Source organism: Magnolia sinica, chromosome 5 (assembly GCF_029962835.1).
Source record: "Magnolia sinica isolate HGM2019 chromosome 5, MsV1, whole genome shotgun sequence".
In the NCBI taxonomy this organism is placed as follows: Eukaryota; Viridiplantae; Streptophyta; class Magnoliopsida; order Magnoliales; family Magnoliaceae; genus Magnolia; species Magnolia sinica.
In genome coordinates this window covers 33157709-33176136 of record NC_080577.1, presented here as the reverse complement: position 1 = coordinate 33176136, position 18428 = coordinate 33157709, and the positions used below count along the sequence as shown (strand labels likewise).

The following is an 18428-nucleotide window of genomic DNA, read 5'->3' as shown; positions in this document are numbered from 1 at the left end:
AATGGAGATGATGAAGGGTGCATGTTAGCACCATCATTCTCATTAGCCTTTGCAGAGTTAGGTGCCTGCTCCCGCTCCACAGGGCCTCGTCCAGGCCAGCTATGAATCTGAGAGCTCTCTCTTATCTCTCCATCCTCTACCTCTTGCTGATCAGATGCTGCAGATTCGAATGTCCTCTCATCTAATAGCTGTCTTAGAATGTGTCCATTTCTTAGTGAATCTGATGTGCATTCTTGAGAAGTCCTCTGAGGGCTCTCTCGTCTCTCCCCTTCCTCTAACTCCTGCGAATCAGATGATATGGATTCCGAAGTCTTCCCATTAGATGACCGTCTTAGAATGTCTTCATTTCTTGATGCATTTGACTTGACTTTTAGGGAAGTCATTGCAGTAGCATTCTTTGATGCACTCATTTGGTGTGAAAACCTTTTCATCAGCATCTGTAATTTTGAATAAACAGATTCAGCCTCGTCCTCCTTGCACTGAAAATGCAAGTGCTCTTTTGCGAGCTCTAGTGATTCTCTGTGATTCACCTTGTATTTCGACAGTGCAGCTGCTGTCCAGCACTGAAAAATGCACAATGCAACATTAATGACCTATAGACCATCATAAGTTCCCATTAAAACACAAAGGAGCAGGAGTCAAGATAAATGAGGTTCAACATCTAAAGCCATCATCATATGCATTAAACTGCAAACAATAAGAGATTCAGTTACAGAAACTGTCCATAACTATCAAGAACTTTTAGGAAAGCTCAAACATTACTATTATCCAAGCCGTTTCTAGAATTACAAACCAATTAAATCATACATGTGCAGTACTCGCCCATATTTCACATGTTTAAAAATCATTTCTAGGAATAGAACATTATCCTGAATTCTTAGACCTGTAGTCCAGAAACTTAAGTAAAAGTAAACCAATGAAAACTTTCTTAAAAGATAAAGAATGGTACTTATGATCAATATTCCAAATATCGGCAATAATATTGATGATATGGCCAATATTATCAGTATCACTAGGTCAGCGATAACGGAAATGTTAAAAGTTTAAAAATATCCAAATATCAGCGATATTTTGAAAAGAATCCCTCATAGAAGATCCATGGAATTCGCAATACCATCGATAATATCCCCAATACCATAGAAACAACCATAAATAGGCAAAAGTTGCAGAAATTTGGGCAAATCACAAAAACCTAAAAATATCTCCACTTTTTTTGGGTTTTTTTTTTTTTTTTTTTGGAATTTTGTTCCTAAGGTGATTTCGATCACTCTTGGTTTCTATTGAATGAAAGTTTGCATTTGAGGAGAAATGTCAACTTGAAATGAAGATGGGCTAGAGCTCAAAAGTGACGAAAAATCCATCGAAAATTCTTCTTTTTTTTTTTTTTTCCAGATGTTAGCATGGATTGCAATGACCCAATGAGGTTTAGGTGAGCGGCCTTGACCGTGGGTTTGCTCCCTAAAGGTGAGGGTTCGATTCCCCTACTCAGCATTACCCCAATACACGTGGTTGTGAGTGATTGCGTGTGTCTGCATGGATTAATCTCACCTCAAAAGATGCACAAACACCCTATCTCTTCAAAAAAGAAGAAGTATCGATTGCAATGGAATCCTTGTAAATGCACGACTCTCATGCATAACATTGATTTGTGGCGAAAAAATAACATTTAAGTGAAAAATGGGGGGAATTGATGAAATCCTAATTTTTCATTTTTATATTAGAAAATATGTTCTTCACTGTTAATTAATGTGCAAATTTTATATATTAATGAGTGTTGGTCGATCAATTGATTGGCAACAAATTTTATATATTTATATTATACTAATTTTTTCGACAATATATTGTTAAGCCTCTATAAAATGAAAACTCATTGTATATAGTTGTTTTTTACAAATTTTGATTTTGACATGTGTAAACATGTTTCTTTTAACATCTACTGAAGTCTCACTGAAAAATTCCACTTTTTTCCAATGTTTCCCTCAAGCAATGCTATTTTTACAAGTATCAGCAGTAATGTTGGCGATACTCTAAACAATGTTTACGATCCATTAATAGTACTTTTATCGTGCTTTCCCAATTAAATGACCTAATTTACCTTTAGGAAAATGTATGCAGTGGGTAGTGTTATTAAAGAACTGGGTAAAAGGGAAGGAATATGTGTGTGCATGTTCTGCTAGTGTGTGTGCGTGTGTGTGTGTACTGTGTAGAGAGAGATAGAGATCGAGAGAGAAAGAAACCTATGTCGTTTTTAAGAAACTGAGCAAATTACATTAGTGAAAATGCTTTATTTCTCCTTCTTTTCTAAAGAACGTGGGTGGGGGTAGTAAGAAAAGACTTAATGAGTTATGTTCTTACTGAAATTATGGCTCTCAATAGTGTGGAATGACAAAACAGGATTCATGTAGTCGACCCCAATTAGTCAGGACAAGGCTTAGATGGTGATGATGATTTTCTAGAAAGTAAATATTCTCAATTTTTCTTTTTTCTTTTTCCTTTTATTGAAATAATCACTAGATTAACTAGCATAGTTTCAGTTTTAGTAAATCATGAATTATATGTGAATTTTCTTGTTATTTTGGTCATTCAATAAAAAAAACAAGGACATTTTGCTCATGTTCTAAAGAATTCTGATGCAATGAGCATCTGCATCATGTCAATCCCCACTGCCAGCCTTTAGAAGGCCCACAATCAAACTGTTTAAGGACCTATATTTTCAAGGAATTAATGCATGGCCTATTTGACATTGGAGGACTATGATCGTGACTGTGTGAAGGGAGGGCCATAATCGTGGGCCCCGCATAAAGAGTCCTTTGTTTGAGTGACTCCCATTCTAAGCTACCTTCTTTTGGAGAGATTCACTCCTACCTTTTAGTTATTTAGATTGAGTTAAATATTTTTAAAAACTATTTCTGTCACTTTTCTTGCGGTACACTTCTAGGATATCAAACGATGTCGGTCCCCTTCAATTGCCAATTAAGTTATCTTTCCAATTAGCACAAGATCATGCAATTCCGAAGCCGTATGAGCAAGTTACGACCGATTTTTTTAGGGTGTACAAGGATGTAATGGAAATAACTGATTTTTTGTCATTTCAGCCTTTTGTTGAAATTGATAATGGGAATTAGAACTTAAGATGTGGAATGAAGGGTCTAGATTGCTTAATATTTAAGCTCTTCATTGGTTGTAATCAGTGTTGTCATGTGCGATCGCACATTCGCATATGCGCACATATGTGCACTGATCGCATATGCGATAGTGGCATATGCATGCGATCACTGCACATATGTGATCGCATATGCCACATGTGCCATAATATGCGATCGCATATGCCACATGTGCCATAATATGCAATCGCATATGTGATGTATGCAATCGCATAGTTGCCAACGGTCAGAAATCTGACCGTTTTCTGACCATTGGAATTTTTATTTTTATTTTAAATCCTGATTTTTTCTCTATAAAAAGAGATTCTAAGCACTCCTACATGCACTCAAAGCTCAAACTCTCTCTCTCTCTCTCTATTTTGCTCTCTTACACTCTCTTTTATACAATTCCAAGCCTCAAACTCCACTCCATCCATATTTCTTTCAAGAATCAAGATTGAGATTGAAGTTTCAATCAAGGGACAAGTACATACATCTACAAGGATTTGAGAATCAAGATTCAAGAGACATTACAAGACAACCAAGCTCTCCATCCATTGAATTGAACTCTCTGTTTAGTTTCTAATTTTTCCAAGTTATAAATATTCACACAACACACCCACCACTCTCTCTTTCTATCTCTCTTTCTAGTTTCTAATCTATTATCTCTCTCTTTCTATCTCATTCTCTCTTAAAGTTTCATAATATCCAAGTTCTAAGTTTTCTAACAACTTGTAACATTTTTTTAAAGTTTATTTGTTACTTTGTTACTTTGTTACAAATTACAAGTTAGTGTTGTATTAGTGACTTAGTGTTATAACTTACAACTTACAACAACACAACTTTACAAGTCTACATTATACATAATTCTAGAATCAAGATCAAGACTCAAGTCAAGGGTCAGGGACTCAAGGCAAAAGTGAAGAGAAGACAACTTAGACAAGAAGTGAAGATTGAAGAATTTGGAACCTCTTTTTAAATTTGTATTTGTAATTTTGTTTGTGTGTAAATCTCTCTCTCCCCTCTCTTTTCTACAAGTCTACAAGTGTAACTCAACTCTCTCTCTCTCTCTCCTTTTCTTTTCTCTCATCTTCTCCCTTTCTACAAGTGTAACTCAACTCTCTCTCTCCCTCAATCTCCTTTTCTTTTCCCTCTCCCTTTCTAGTTTCTACTAGACTACCATTAGTCTACTACTGGTGTAAGTGTAAGTGTGTGTGTGTGTGTGTAACTCTCTCTCTCTCCCTCTCTCTCCCTCTCCCAAGTCCGATCTCTTTAGTCTCTTTACTCTTAGCCTCTTACTTTACTTTAGTTTTTACTTTTTAATTTACTTTCTAGTTACTTTTTAGTACTAGGCTACACTAGCATTCAATACCCATACCACTAACATAATGTCTTCTTCCCAATCTTCCTCTTTGAAACCCAAGTCGAATGACCCAGGTTGGAAGTATGAGCACTACTGTAGTGTTACGGAAAAGACTCACATAATATGTAAGTTATGTGGGTATGTGAGTTCCGGTGGCATTGCAAGGCACAAGCAACACCTTCCACATTTACCGGGGTCAAATGCAAAAGCATACGACAAAATTACTCCAGAAATCCAAAGAGAGATCATGGAGTATATGGAAAAACAGTCAAGAAAGATATGTGATAATGCCCTACGTTAGAAGGAATATTTGGAACAAGATGCATATAAAGATATAAACGTAGTTAATGTAGATGAAACTAGTGTAGACCACACCCCGAGGACGTGATCAACCAAAAGGGTAGAGGCAAAGGGCCGCCTCAAAAAAATTTAAAGAATTGGTATAAAAAAAAATATAGAAAAACCACTATTTAATATATTGCTAAGTGGTTTTACTAAACTGGCATTGCTTTTAACGCCGTTAAATCGAGAAGCTTCAAAATAATGATTGAGGCTATAGGTCAATTTGGACCTGGGCTTAAACCTCATTTATATCATGGAGACATGCCTGAAAACTGAAATTAAATATACACGATCCTTCATAACTAAATATAAGGAATCGTGGAAAACACATGGGTGTTCACTAATGGCCGATGGATGGACCGATAGATCTGGTCAGTCTCTCATTAACTTTTTGGTAAATTGTCTACCTGGGACAGTGTTCTTGAAGTCCGTGGATGCATCGGGCCATCCACACATAGGAAAATACTTGTTTAGATTACTAGATAATGTAGTTGAGGAAATAGGTGAGGAATATGTTATACAAGTAATTAGAGACAACGCAACCTCGTATGTAATGGTCGGACGTCTTCTTATGGAGAAGTGGCGCCATTTATTTTGGACCTCTTGTGCGGCCCATTGTGTTGATCTTATGTTAGAAGATATAGGTGGGTTATTTATAAGTGTAAATGAAAGGGCTAGAAGAATCATTGTCTTTATGTACAAACACGCCATTTTTCTAAGTCGAATGAAAAAACACATTGGGGGTAACTTGCTACGTCCAGCAGTCACCCGTTTCGCTACAGCCTTTTTAACATTACAAAGATTACATGCAAAAAAAAATTAGAACTTAGAAGCTTTGTAGTGTCAGCCGATTTTACAAGCGGGCCTTGGTCAAAGAAGGCTGAAGGGAAACAAGTTCAACAAACAATCCTTTCTCGAAGTTTTTGTACACAAGTGGTAAAGACACTAAAAGCATCCGAGCCCTTAGTCATTGTGTTGCGATTAGTGGACGGGGATGAAAAGCCTGCAAAGGACTACATATATGATGCGATGGATATTGCAAAAAATAAGATCATAGACCATTTTAATTATAGAGACCGTAATTAGAAGCCAATTTTAGATATTATAGATAGAAGATGGGGCAGTCAAATGTCATCTCCATTGTATTCGGCTGCTTAGATCCTTAACCCAGCCTGTTTATTCGTTTCTGCTGATCCAGCAGAAGCACTAACTATGCATATGGTTGGATTTATTGATGTCTTGGAAAGAATGATTCCAGATAGAGGAGAATAGGACAAGATCTCAACTTTGCTGGACTTCTATACAAAAAGGGGACATTCTCAAGGGATATTGTAATAAGGCATCGGACAATGAAATTACCCAGTAAGTATACTACTATGAATGCCAGTCTTAGTGTCTTACAAATAATTTTTCTACAAAGTATCTCTAACCTACTTAAATTGTTTTTCTCTGCTGATTGATGGGCTGCCTATAGAGTGGACCCCAACAGGAAGGATCCAGCTCTAAAGAAGTTGGCTATGAGGATTCTTGGATTCACATGTTCTACTAGTGGTTGCAAGCACAATTGGAGCACGTTCGAGGCGGTAAGTTTAGACTGTTAGTAATTATAAACTTCAATTTTTTTAGTGTAAGGCCTAAGCTAAATTAATTACCTAAATAGCTAATGCCAAATGCATTTTCTTTCTTGCAGATTCATACCAAGAAAAGGAATCGCCTTGAGCAAAAAAAGCTGAACGACTTAGTTTTCATTCAATACACTCAAAAATTGGGAAAACGATTTTAAACTAGGAAAGAAAAGCCCAATTTCTTTTACCCTATCTGCTTAGATGAGTTGGATGCAAATAACGAGTGGCTCGTAGAGACGGAGGACCCGGTGTTTACTGGAGAGAACTTGACATGGGCACAAGTTGAAGATACCGCATACGGATCGACACCTGGTGAATGCAGTACCACTCGAAGGCGAAGGGTGGGGGGAACCGGGGGGCGAGTAGTAGCCATCAACCCATTGAAGAGATTGAGGAGATGGAAGAAGAAGATGGTGATAATGATGATCAAGCTAAAGATCATCCATCATTGGATGTTGATAAAGTATTAGTACGTACAGATGATGAAGAAACGGAAGAAAAAGAAGTGTATGTGGAAGAAGGAGATGAATGATGGTGGTGGTGGTGGACCTGGTGGTGATATGCCACAATGGTAACTAGATCAATGTATATAGTAATAGTATATGATTAGATGAATAATAAATAAATAACTTCTTCAATTTGTTTACTAAGTGTGTTGATGTTGATTGTTGATGTATATGTAGTGTTGAATGTAAAATGTTGATATTTCATATTTGTTAAATGTTAAGTTAACTATATTGTAGGAACGTAGAATTGTTGATGAATGATGACTTAATATTTAATTCATTATGTAATTGGTTTTATTTTACTTAAATTAAATGTATTTCAAGGGCCAATGACATATAATAATTTATTCATTTTTTTCTTAATTTATCCCTATTTTTCTGATTTTCAAAAAAAAAAATTTGAAAATTGTAAATTTAAAAAAAAATAAAATAAAATGTGCGACCGCATATGCGATTGTTATTGATTTATGAAAAATTGAGTTTGCACTTTTGTATTTTTGTGAGACCAAGATTCTTCTCCTCACTGAGCTGCTAGCAATGGTCCAACTTTGAGTTTTTTGGTTTCCGTTGCTGATTTGCTCGCAGGGTGCCGAAATCCAGCCTGACCAACATGATTCGTCACCCAAACCGTGGTATTGGTTTGTCCATCATAGACCTTTCGCCGTCATCCCTGATGCCCAAGCATGTCCATTCAAAATGGCCATCATCAAATTTAGACAAAGTATAATCAATAAAAACAATATTTCCCAACCAAGGTTTATATATAAAACCATGTTTTCAAGGAAGGGATAGGACATCCTTCCATCTTTCTACCTACTGGCTTACTGCAATATTCAGTTAATCTGCTAGAAAAAAGAAATGCCAAAGATGTTCAAAGAGGCAACCAAATCATCTAACAAGAAATGGATAGAAAGATTCTAACCAGAGATATCTGAAAAGCTTGAAATATAGTCCCTGGTTCTGTACTGACATGATAACGATTCATTACGTATTCTAGAAACTTTCCAGCAATATGCTTGGCATCCTCCTGTAATTGAAATCAAGAGCATCCATGTCATACAAAAAGCTTACAAGCTGTCAATGTGCAGTGCAGCATCGGAAATGAGTATTAAACTTATCCATGAAAACAACCAACTCACACTACAAACATCAAGTACCACAACCTTTGATCGATCACAACCAGTGTTCGAAGTATCGGTATCGCTACAAGTTTCGCTGACTAGGGATATACGGAAACAATATCGATATCGCCGATTATATCGTTGATAACCGGAAATGCGGGGAAACATAGGAAATTTGGTGGAATTTTCAGCAAAACTTCAGGAGACGTTAAAATATACATATTTTCATATTTAGAAATAAATAAAAAAATTGTAAAAAGAATGCATACATAACAAGTTTCCATTTAATGGGGCCTTAAAAGCATGTGTTATAATGAGAAATCAGCCCAACCATCCCAGGCCTATTTAACCATCCAACCTTCCATCAAACATCCATCGATATTGCAAAATATCAACAACACATGATATTTCACCAAGAAATCATCAACGATTGGAAAGGAAACAAAAGATTGTGGCCTCAATATCACGCATGTTGCAATATCGATAATATCGAGATATTATCAATATTATCAATGACAAATTGAACACTACATACAACCATGCCCATGAAAAAAATTGAAATAAATTTTTTTCTAATAAACAAAATTTTGATGATATTAATACGCTGGCGATATTATTGAAATATCGTCGATACACTTATGATAAAAGCATTACCTAGAATTTACATAGTCGAAAATATTGGCGATATTGATGCATTGGCAATACAAGCGACACCTAGAATTTACATAGCTGAAAATATCGGCGATTACATTAGCAATATTGATACGTTGGTGATACTTAGCTATACAATGCTAATACATGGAATTTTCAATACTAACAGCGTTATTGGTATCGCTACCAGTGTTATCGTTATCGTTGAGCTGGAGATAAAGATAATATCGAAGATATATTGATAATATCGGAGATAATTCGAACACTGATCACAACCACAGATCATTATGTAAATAATAAATGTCAAATCATTTTCAACACTTCCAGGAAAATTAACTGATTTGCAGCAAAAATGAAGTGCATGCATATTATGAAGAAATTTTGAAAGCCCTGCGATTTTGTTTCAAATGCAATGTTGAGATCAGCAGTCAGCACCCATCAGAAATTGTCACAAGCATGCATGAATCAATGATTCACTTTAACATGGATCTTCATGATTGCTAGAGGTTTTCAAGTTAAGTTTTATCAAATGGATTGAATGATGATGAAATGAAATCCAGTTAAGTCAATCTTCCTTCAGTTAATAAGATATCTTCCTTCAGATATTATATTATGGAGAAAATTTAGAAAGCCCCACTATTATTTTTCAAATCCAATGTTCAGATCAGTAGTCAGCACTCATCAGAAATGGTCACATGTAAGCATGAATCAGTTATTCACTCAAGGCCTTTTTGGTTTTCCAATTTCCTATGAAATGAAAAGTAAATGAGCCATCATTATCATTTCCAGGTGTTTGTTTAAACAGGAATTTATGGCTCATAAATCAAGAGACAAATACACTTGTAAAGTAAGTAAAGTAAATTGTAATCATTACATTTTCACATTATAAAATTGACATTTTTTCAATGATTTCTGGGTGAAACAAAGTGCAGCAAAATCATCATTGCAGTCAAATGTATGTGATGTCACCACACACTGACAAGACTAAATAATCATTACCCATTTACAGCCATTACAGATGTAACTGAAAAACCAAACAGGCCCTTATAATATAATAACATGGATCTCATGATTGCTAGTGGTTTTGAAGTTAAGTTTTATCAAATGGATCAAATAATGATGAAATGAAATTGCAGTTAATGCTTAGTCAATCATCCTTGAGATATCTGACTAGTCTGGATGCTCTACATACTTCAACATTTAGTAACCGAATCGGATATTTAGAATTAAAACTAAATCCCATGTGGAATATCAATGGTTGATTTTAGAGATGAAAGGAGCAAACTCAAGCTTCCTTATTTAGGATCCATGGGAGTCAGACTAAAAAGTTAAAGAGAAGCTAAGAGACCTTTCATCTTATGAGGATTAAAGCTCGTCAGGTCTATTAAGGATTTAAGAGTGCCAACAAGAAAGTCTTTAAAGGAAATTGCCCAACCCATTTTGCCATCCAATAAAAAATAATTAAAAAAATTCGTCGTCGTCATCTAAGCCTTTTCCCAATTAATTGGGATCAACAAAATGAATCTTCTTCTACCATTCCACTCTATCAAGGGCCATACCTTCACTTAGACGACATATCATCAAGTCCTTACTACCCATCTCATTTTGGGCCTTCGCTGTGTCCTTTAATAGCCTTCAAATTGTACCAACTCACTCCTAATCCGTGGGGTTCCAACCATCTCAGTCTACTTTCCCTCATCCTATTACCTATTGGTACTACTATTAAGTTCCCTTGGATGCATTCCTTTCTAATTCTGTCCTACCTTGTTTTGCCACTCATCCATCTCAACGTCCTCATGTCAACTAGACTCATCCTATGAACATTTTGTTCTTTAACTGCCTAACATTATGTCCCATAAAGCATGGGTAGTGTTGTTATAGCTATCCAATAAAATTTCCCTTTCGGTTTGAGTGGTACACCATACACGATGATCACATAAAATTATAGAGGCACATCTCCATTTCTTCCATCTAACTTGAATTCTATTGGCAACATCCATTTTCAATCTCTCCACTTTCGTGAATTATTGAGTCAAGGCATCGAAAGTGGTCATTTTGGAAAACTTTTTTTTTTACAACACAGGGTGTCCCCGCCCCATTTTGAGGCGAGACTATTCCCTGCGGATGCACACAATCACCAACAACCACCTGCATCAGGTAATGCCAGGGAGGGGAGTCAAACCCATGGTCTACAATCTTAACTAATTACTCGTTTTCACTCCTATTATTACTAAAATTGCACTCCATATACTTTTGCTTTAGTTCGACTAATTTTAAATCCTTTAGATTCTAAAGCAACCCTCTGTAAATCTAGTTTTGTATTATTGCCCTCCCTCGTCTTGTCAATAAAAAATATGGCATTTGCAGACAACTTACACCATGGGATCACTTCCTACAAATGCCTTGTTAACTAGTCCATGACGAATGCGAAAAGGTAGAGGCTCAAAGCCAACCCATGGTGTAAGCCTACAATAATTAGGAACTCACTTGTCCCTCCACTAGTGTTCCTCACATTTGTTACACATCCTCAACAATGTCAACAAATCCTATTGAGACTCCTTTCTTTCCCAACACCCACCAAATTAGAAAATTAAATAAAGGATCTATTTCAAGAAAATCAAGTTCACATGTCCAACATTGTCCAGGAAAAAAAAAAGGATGAGATTCACAACACCAGTATACATATAGGCAGAAGGAAATAGGACAAATTACAGCATGAGGATCTGTCCAGATGCAAGGGATCTCAGCAAATCACAATTAAGCCTTAACCCCTACTTTCATAGGCCCCGTACCCTCCAAATCATATTCACTCCAAGAACAGCACTTTCTTCTGCTTAATCACAAATGTTGAATGTTTTAAAATCATGATTAGGTGGAAGAAAATCCCTCTTTAATTAAGAGAACCAGACATATAGGTATGGGGCCCGTAAAAATCGGGAATACCTTAGTCCTGATTTCAAGGGATCCCCTAAACAAACAGAACCAAAATGAGAGTCAATGTTTAGAAAGCAGAAAAGAAAAATACTTGAGTGACAAGAACTATGAGATGCATACAGGAAGCTGAAGTGTTTCACATAGTTTTGATATCTCTGGCTTCAACAGGATATAAAGGCTCTTCCGTGCATCCCGCAATTTTTTTCTTCCCTCAGCTCCAACCTTGTTAACATGAGGTACCTTAGAAATATCTTGTGCCATGGGAGGCATGGTTGAACTATCATTTAAATCATTAATATTACTAAGTGATACTCCATTTTCAGCTTGAGTACCAGATGAACCTGCAAAATTCGAGAAACCTTCAGTTTCAAAACGTGAAACAATGAATCTAAGAACCAAAAACATAGGAACAAAAGCTCAACCCAACCCTATCACCACCTACTCTCTCATTCACCATACCAGATGAAATTGAGGCTTTCTTCGGGGAAGCAAAAGATGATCCATTAGGACTCTGTCCAAGTTTGGAAATATTAATCATTTTAGTTTTCCTGTCCGAGGAAATTGCTCTCCTTTTACGTTCCAACCAAGTTCCAAGATAGATTGGATCAGTCATGATGTCGACTGCTTTCTTGCGCTTCTTCGTAACTTCATCATTTACAGCCTCTGGTTTCTTTGGCAACTCATCAAAATATTGAACTTTTTTTCGGGCTCTCGGAGAAGGCATGGATATATATCTCCACGAAGGATACCTTCCTTCCAATAATTTTCTCCAGAAAACATGAGGTGATTCTTCATCCCTTGACTGCATTACCGTCTCGCCAAGCAAAGAAATACTTCTAGGATAGGTTACTCCACTGTGTTTAACTTTTAAAATTACTGGATTGCTTATGCCACTCTCTTCTGCTGTGTGTGGTAGTTCAGTCAACAATTCCGACACCACATCATTGAGGAGTGATTGGTCAGAAGCATTAGAATCTGCGTTTGGGCTACTACAGCCATGGAACTTATCGAGTTCATTAAAAAGATAGGAAGCACCCCAGATGAGCAGCATATGACTCGTACTACGGTTTATATTTTCTCTAGTGCTCTCGATAGTCATACCTTGCTTTGCTAAAATTAAACTTTTTTCTTCCACAGTACAAGATGAGTACAACCGAAACACTTTTAAATGTTCGCACTGCGAATCAATGCAAATCTTCTGCAAGTATCTTAAATCATTGAGGGGGTTCCAATCGCTATCAAATATAATAATGGTATCGACTGCTGAAAGTTTAATGCTCGAAAGACAAGCACGATTCTCAATCAGAAATGCAAATCTCCCTCTAGCCTTGTCATTAAATATGTTCAGGGCAGCTTGCTTCTTGGAATTGGATAATCCACTATCAACACGTTCATATGAATAAGTGCCAAATCTTTGACGCAAATAATCGTCCAAAATATCCCCAATAGAATACTGTCTAGACCTGCCAGTTGACTGTCATCAAGAAAACAATAATTAAGATCATTAACATCCCATGAAAAGGACATAAAACAGTTTGCCATGTACACACTAGTATAATAACTGACAAAAATAACCAAGACATTAAGCTGAAATGCTACAATAAGTGATTTTCATACAGCATCTACAAATTTACGAAATCCATGCAGAAGTTTATGGATAAAATCCATTTCTAGAAACAAACCATGAACCAAGTATGCAAATAAAGGTTTGCTAATTCAACGTGTGGGATCCCTGTTGTGCCATTATGCAATGCGTGTGCAAGATCTAACATTTTTTGTGGGCCAGATTTAATCTTTCCATCAGGTGGGCTATATTGTTTAGCTCTTCTAGCCTACAAATCAGGTGACATTTCAGTGGCCCATAGCATATGAAACAAACAGATGGCTAGGAAAAAGAAATGTTTTAACAATATATTTGATAACGCTTAAATATCGCATATTTATCCTCTCAATTACATTAGCTTTCCTGGTATTCAAGCATTAATTTGATTTAATTATATATGTTTTCTTCATATGAGGTGATTTTAGACCTAAAGAAGAATAGGCGCTTAAAAATGATGGATTTTAAGCTCAAAAAAAGAGATAAAGCTGAAGATGATGAAGATTTGGAGATTTGGAGGATATTAATGAGCATTTTAAGTGCCAAATATTCAAGAAAATCAAGGACAAAAGATGAAGAAAAGACTGAAAAATCACACGGTGCATTAACAGAAATAACAGATTGTTCATTTTCACTTGAGCTTGGTTCGGTCTGACCGAATGGGCACAGAACAGTCCAGCAAGAAATAGTTATTTTCATATGTAACTCGGTTCGACACTTAAGTCCAACCAAAGCCATGTTCGGTCTGACCGAAGGAGAGTTTGGTATGACATGAGGGAGACAGAGACTTCAAATGAATATTGAAGAAATTCGGCTGCAACCAAGAAATCTATTCAGTGCAACTGAAGTGATGTTTGGTGCAACCGAAGCCTACCATCAGTTTGATCATTGTTTGCTTTGTACATCATGTCCTACTTGAGGAGTGTAATGGATTGGTGGTGTTTTTAGGCAAAAGATCTACACATTGTTTCCATCCAAATGGAGAACTCAAATCTCGTACGAGTGTTCAATATTGGCACATCCACCACCATGCAGGCAGAATTAGCAGAATTTATCGAAATAAGACTTCCGACTAGGGTTGTCAATGGATCAGGCTCAGGCTAGGGCATTCTAGGCTCAGGCCTAGGATGAATATACATTACCAAGGCTTGAACCCAGCCACGAGACTGTTATGAGCCTCTATTATCCCTGGCCTGAGCTCAATTAAGCTCAAGGGGCCCCAATACAAACCCAATTAAACCTATATACCCAAGCCCGAATGAGCCTAACAAGCCTGCAGCATTTAACATAACTAGAAGGCTTCCTCCATTACATTCATATTTATATTTAGTTCAAATGTTAAAGATGGCCATGTGCACAGGGGCCTGACAAGCCTCAATCACTAGGCTTGAGCAGTGTTCATAGTATCGGTATCGTTACATGTATTGTTGGCTGATGATACGGAAATATGTATTGACATCGCCAATATTATTGTTGATACAAGGAAATGTATCTCGGACTGAAGGATATATTGGAGAAACATGGATAAAATGGTCGAATTTCTCAATGAAACTTCAGGATATGCTAAGATACACATTTGAATATTTAGGATTCAAATAATTACAAAAAAGATGCATACATAATAAGCTTCCCTTTAATGGGGGCGTAAAAGCATGTAATGTTGACTCAAGGAAACATTGGGGAAATATTGGGAGAATGGTGGAATTTTTCAATGATACTTCAAGAAATGTTAAATACACATATTTACATATTTAAGAATCAAATAATAGCAAAAAAAACGCGCATGTTGCATATTTAGGAATCAAATAATAAGTTTCCCTTTAATGGGGGCCTAAAAGCATGTATCATTGACTTAGGGAAACTTTGGGGAAACATGGTGAATCTATCCCTCCAACCATCCATCCATACATGCACATACATATAGACAAACACATATGCATGATCCATCCATCCAACCATGCATGCATGCACACATACATACATACAATGACATATATATACACCAGTGTTTTCAGTAGCGCCCGTAGCGTAGCGGTAGCGTACGCTACGTAGCGTAGCGTAGCGATTTCGCTACGTAGCGTTACAAATAGCGTTTTTCCCCTGTAGCGCACGCTACAGGGGTCGTAGCGTACGCTACGGATACGTAGCGTGTAGCGCAGGTAGCGTGCGCTACCTGTTTGGTATTTTTTTTTTTTTTTCAGTGCAGGAAACAGTGGTGAACTCAGACCACAAGCCAAACTTAAGTTAAAAAAAGAAAAACCCTAATTCGAAAGGCTTCCACCCCCAAACCGAAGCAGCCGATGCAGCTGTTGTCCCCACCCTTCCATTTGGAGACCAAAAATTCTCTCACAGGGCCAATCCAACGCTGCCGACGCTGCTCCTCTCCCCACCCTTCAATGTTGACGTCGAAATCACTGATTCAATCTCATCTTGAGACAGAAATAGGTACGCTCCTTCCTTTTTCTTTTTTTTCTTTTTTCTTCTCCTCTTCCTTCTTCTCCTTCTTCTTCTTCTTCCTCTTCCTCTTCTTCTCGAACTGCTGCGGTTGCGACCGCAGCTGGGATTCTCTCTCTCTCTCTCTCTCTCTCTCTCTCTCTCTCTCTCTCTCTCTCTTCTTTCCCTCTTTTCTTTCGGTTTCCCCCTCTCTCTTCTTTTTCATTTTCGGAATAGAAACAGCCACGCACTTATTATTATTATTATTATTGTGTTCTGCGGTGCACGTTGAACAGTGCACTTGCACTATTTTGTTACACGGTCCGTTGTAATGTTTATTTTCCATCTAACCTGTTAATTGGGTCACATTGACATGGATGACGGGAAAACACACATGTCAGCTTGATCTAAAACTTTTGTAGCCCCCAATAAATTTTTAATGGTGGACGTTTAATTATTGTTGTTTCTTATGGTGCGGTCCACCTGAGCTTTGGATTTGCCTCATTTTTGGGCTCATGCCCTAAAATTATTTGGCAAAATGGATGGACGGTGTGGATATAACACATTTATCATGGTGGGGCTCAAAAAACTTTGACACTTGTGTGCTACACTTCACAATCCGAGTCCCGCCTAATTCGGGCCCTTAAAAAATTGTACACGAGACATGTATTAACTTAAAAATAATAAGACCCTATCCATCAACTTCTTACTATTTAATACTTATCATATATATATATATATATATATATATATATATATATATATATATATATATATTAAAAAATTAAAAAATAGAAGTATTGTGTAGCTTACGCTACACGCTACGCTATTTCGCTACACGCTACGGAGGGTTGAACGCTACGCAACACGCTACCGCTATTTAAAACACTGATATACACACACAAGCATGATCTATCCATCCAACCATGCATGCATGCACGCATAGATACATACAATGGCATATACATATATACACACATGCATGATCCGTCAATCCATGCATGCATGATCTATCCATCCATGCATGCATACACACATACAAACATGCATTTCATCATACAACCATACACCCATAAAAAAAAATGAAATGGAAATTCTTTTAATAAACAGATTTTTAGCAACATCAATACATTGGCAATACAAGCGACGCCTAGAATTTACATAGTCAAAACATTGGCGATACTTAGCGATATATCGCTGATACCTGGAACTTTTATACCACCAATAAATGGAATTTTTTTTTAATAAACAGATTTTTAGCAACATCGATACATTGGCAATACAAGCAACACCTAGAATTTACACAGTCAAAACATTGGTGATACCAATACACTGGCAATACTTCGTGATATATCGCTGATACCTGGAATTTTTATACCAACAGTATTATCGATATCACTGAGCTGGCACCGATAATATTGGCAATATTATCGACAATAACGCCGATGCTCAGAAACATGGGCTCAAGTCTAGCCTAATTAGTAATCAGGCTTTTAGTTTCAAACCTGAACCCGTCCCGTTTATAGCCGAACACAGCTCTTGTCCAGCCAAGCTGGAAAGCCTGACAAGCTAGCCTGGCCAGTTTGAAGCCCCACTTACAATAGTGTTTGACTGTTAATATAACAACATAACTCAGGACCTGCACAAACAACTCTAGCAAACACCTGAACCTTAAAAGATCGCCACCTGCACGGGACACTGAACCAGAGGTCATTGGTCGTATGGCATAAGTACAGGCCCCCAATATCGAGTACCAAAAAAGGAAAAAGCATATTACTTCCTCAGCAAAATTTACAAGTCCAATTTTGAAGTAAACAAGAATGCAATTCAACAAAATCAAACAGTCCCTCTGGTTTGTGCAAGCATATTGACCAAAGCGCAAAAACCTATTAAATAAATCATTTGCCTCAAATCCCTACAAGAGAGACAAACTACCATAAATTACAGTCACATAATTGGCCAAGAACCGATACTTCTATCAGATCTGCAAACAACTGAAGGTTAACCTTATCCATTCTAGTGATGATCCCAAGTGTCCAACAATGAGGAAAAGGCTTTGTTTAATCTCCACGCTTAACTATTTTAAAAGAAAAGGGAAAACAAGCAACTGGGTAACGGAAATGAAACTTTGTTGCGTTTGTTGTTTGCATCTTTCTGCCACAAGGAACCAAGTAGATTGATGGTTAAAAGCAAATTGCTTTACATTCTACAGATGCTCATTTTTGGGATTCGTGGCATTATAGAGGTGTCAGGGTCCAGTTAATAGTGGACAGCATTTAACCCAAGAAAATAAACTTTTTAATACCACAGAAGATTTAAAAATAAAAAAGAAAATAACCATGAACAATCAAAGAAAAGTAGAAGCAATTAAGTCAGGATCATAAACAAGTTACATGCCTGAAAAAGAATCAGAGTTCTTAGCCCACGTTTTTTAATCTCTGGAAGCAACTTGTCAAGGAGCTGTAGCTTTCCACTTGCATTTATTCCAACATCCAAATACTCAACCTCTGGATGCCCTTTTGTGAGCTTCATTTGCAAAGATAAGTCAACAAGATAGGGATGGTCACAACACTGCCAAGAAAAATTACAGAAGAAAGCCATTTAAAAGCCTAGGATATCACCAATCACACCAGTAGTAGCCCGCATAATGTTAGCATTTAGACAACAACCAAGTAATGACACCAAATGAACATATGCAGCAAGCAATGAA

At 37.0% G+C, this 18428-nt stretch overlaps 1 protein-coding gene across 1 annotated transcript in view; it reads right to left on the bottom strand.

Annotated features, from left to right (window-relative positions):
* Positions 1–2: 2 nt before the first annotated feature.
* LOC131247018 (uncharacterized) overlaps positions 3–18428 on the bottom strand; it is a gene marked incomplete at both ends in the record, with an annotated part of 72777 nt that continues 54351 nt past the window's right edge. Inside the window, 5 exons of the mRNA XM_058247462.1 lie at positions 3–563; positions 7902–8006; positions 11806–12026; positions 12124–13159; positions 18116–18289. Of these exons, the coding sequence (XP_058103445.1) occupies positions 3–563; positions 7902–8006; positions 11806–12026; positions 12124–13159; positions 18116–18289 (2097 nt within the window). The remainder of the gene's footprint in view (positions 564–7901; positions 8007–11805; positions 12027–12123; positions 13160–18115; positions 18290–18428) is intronic.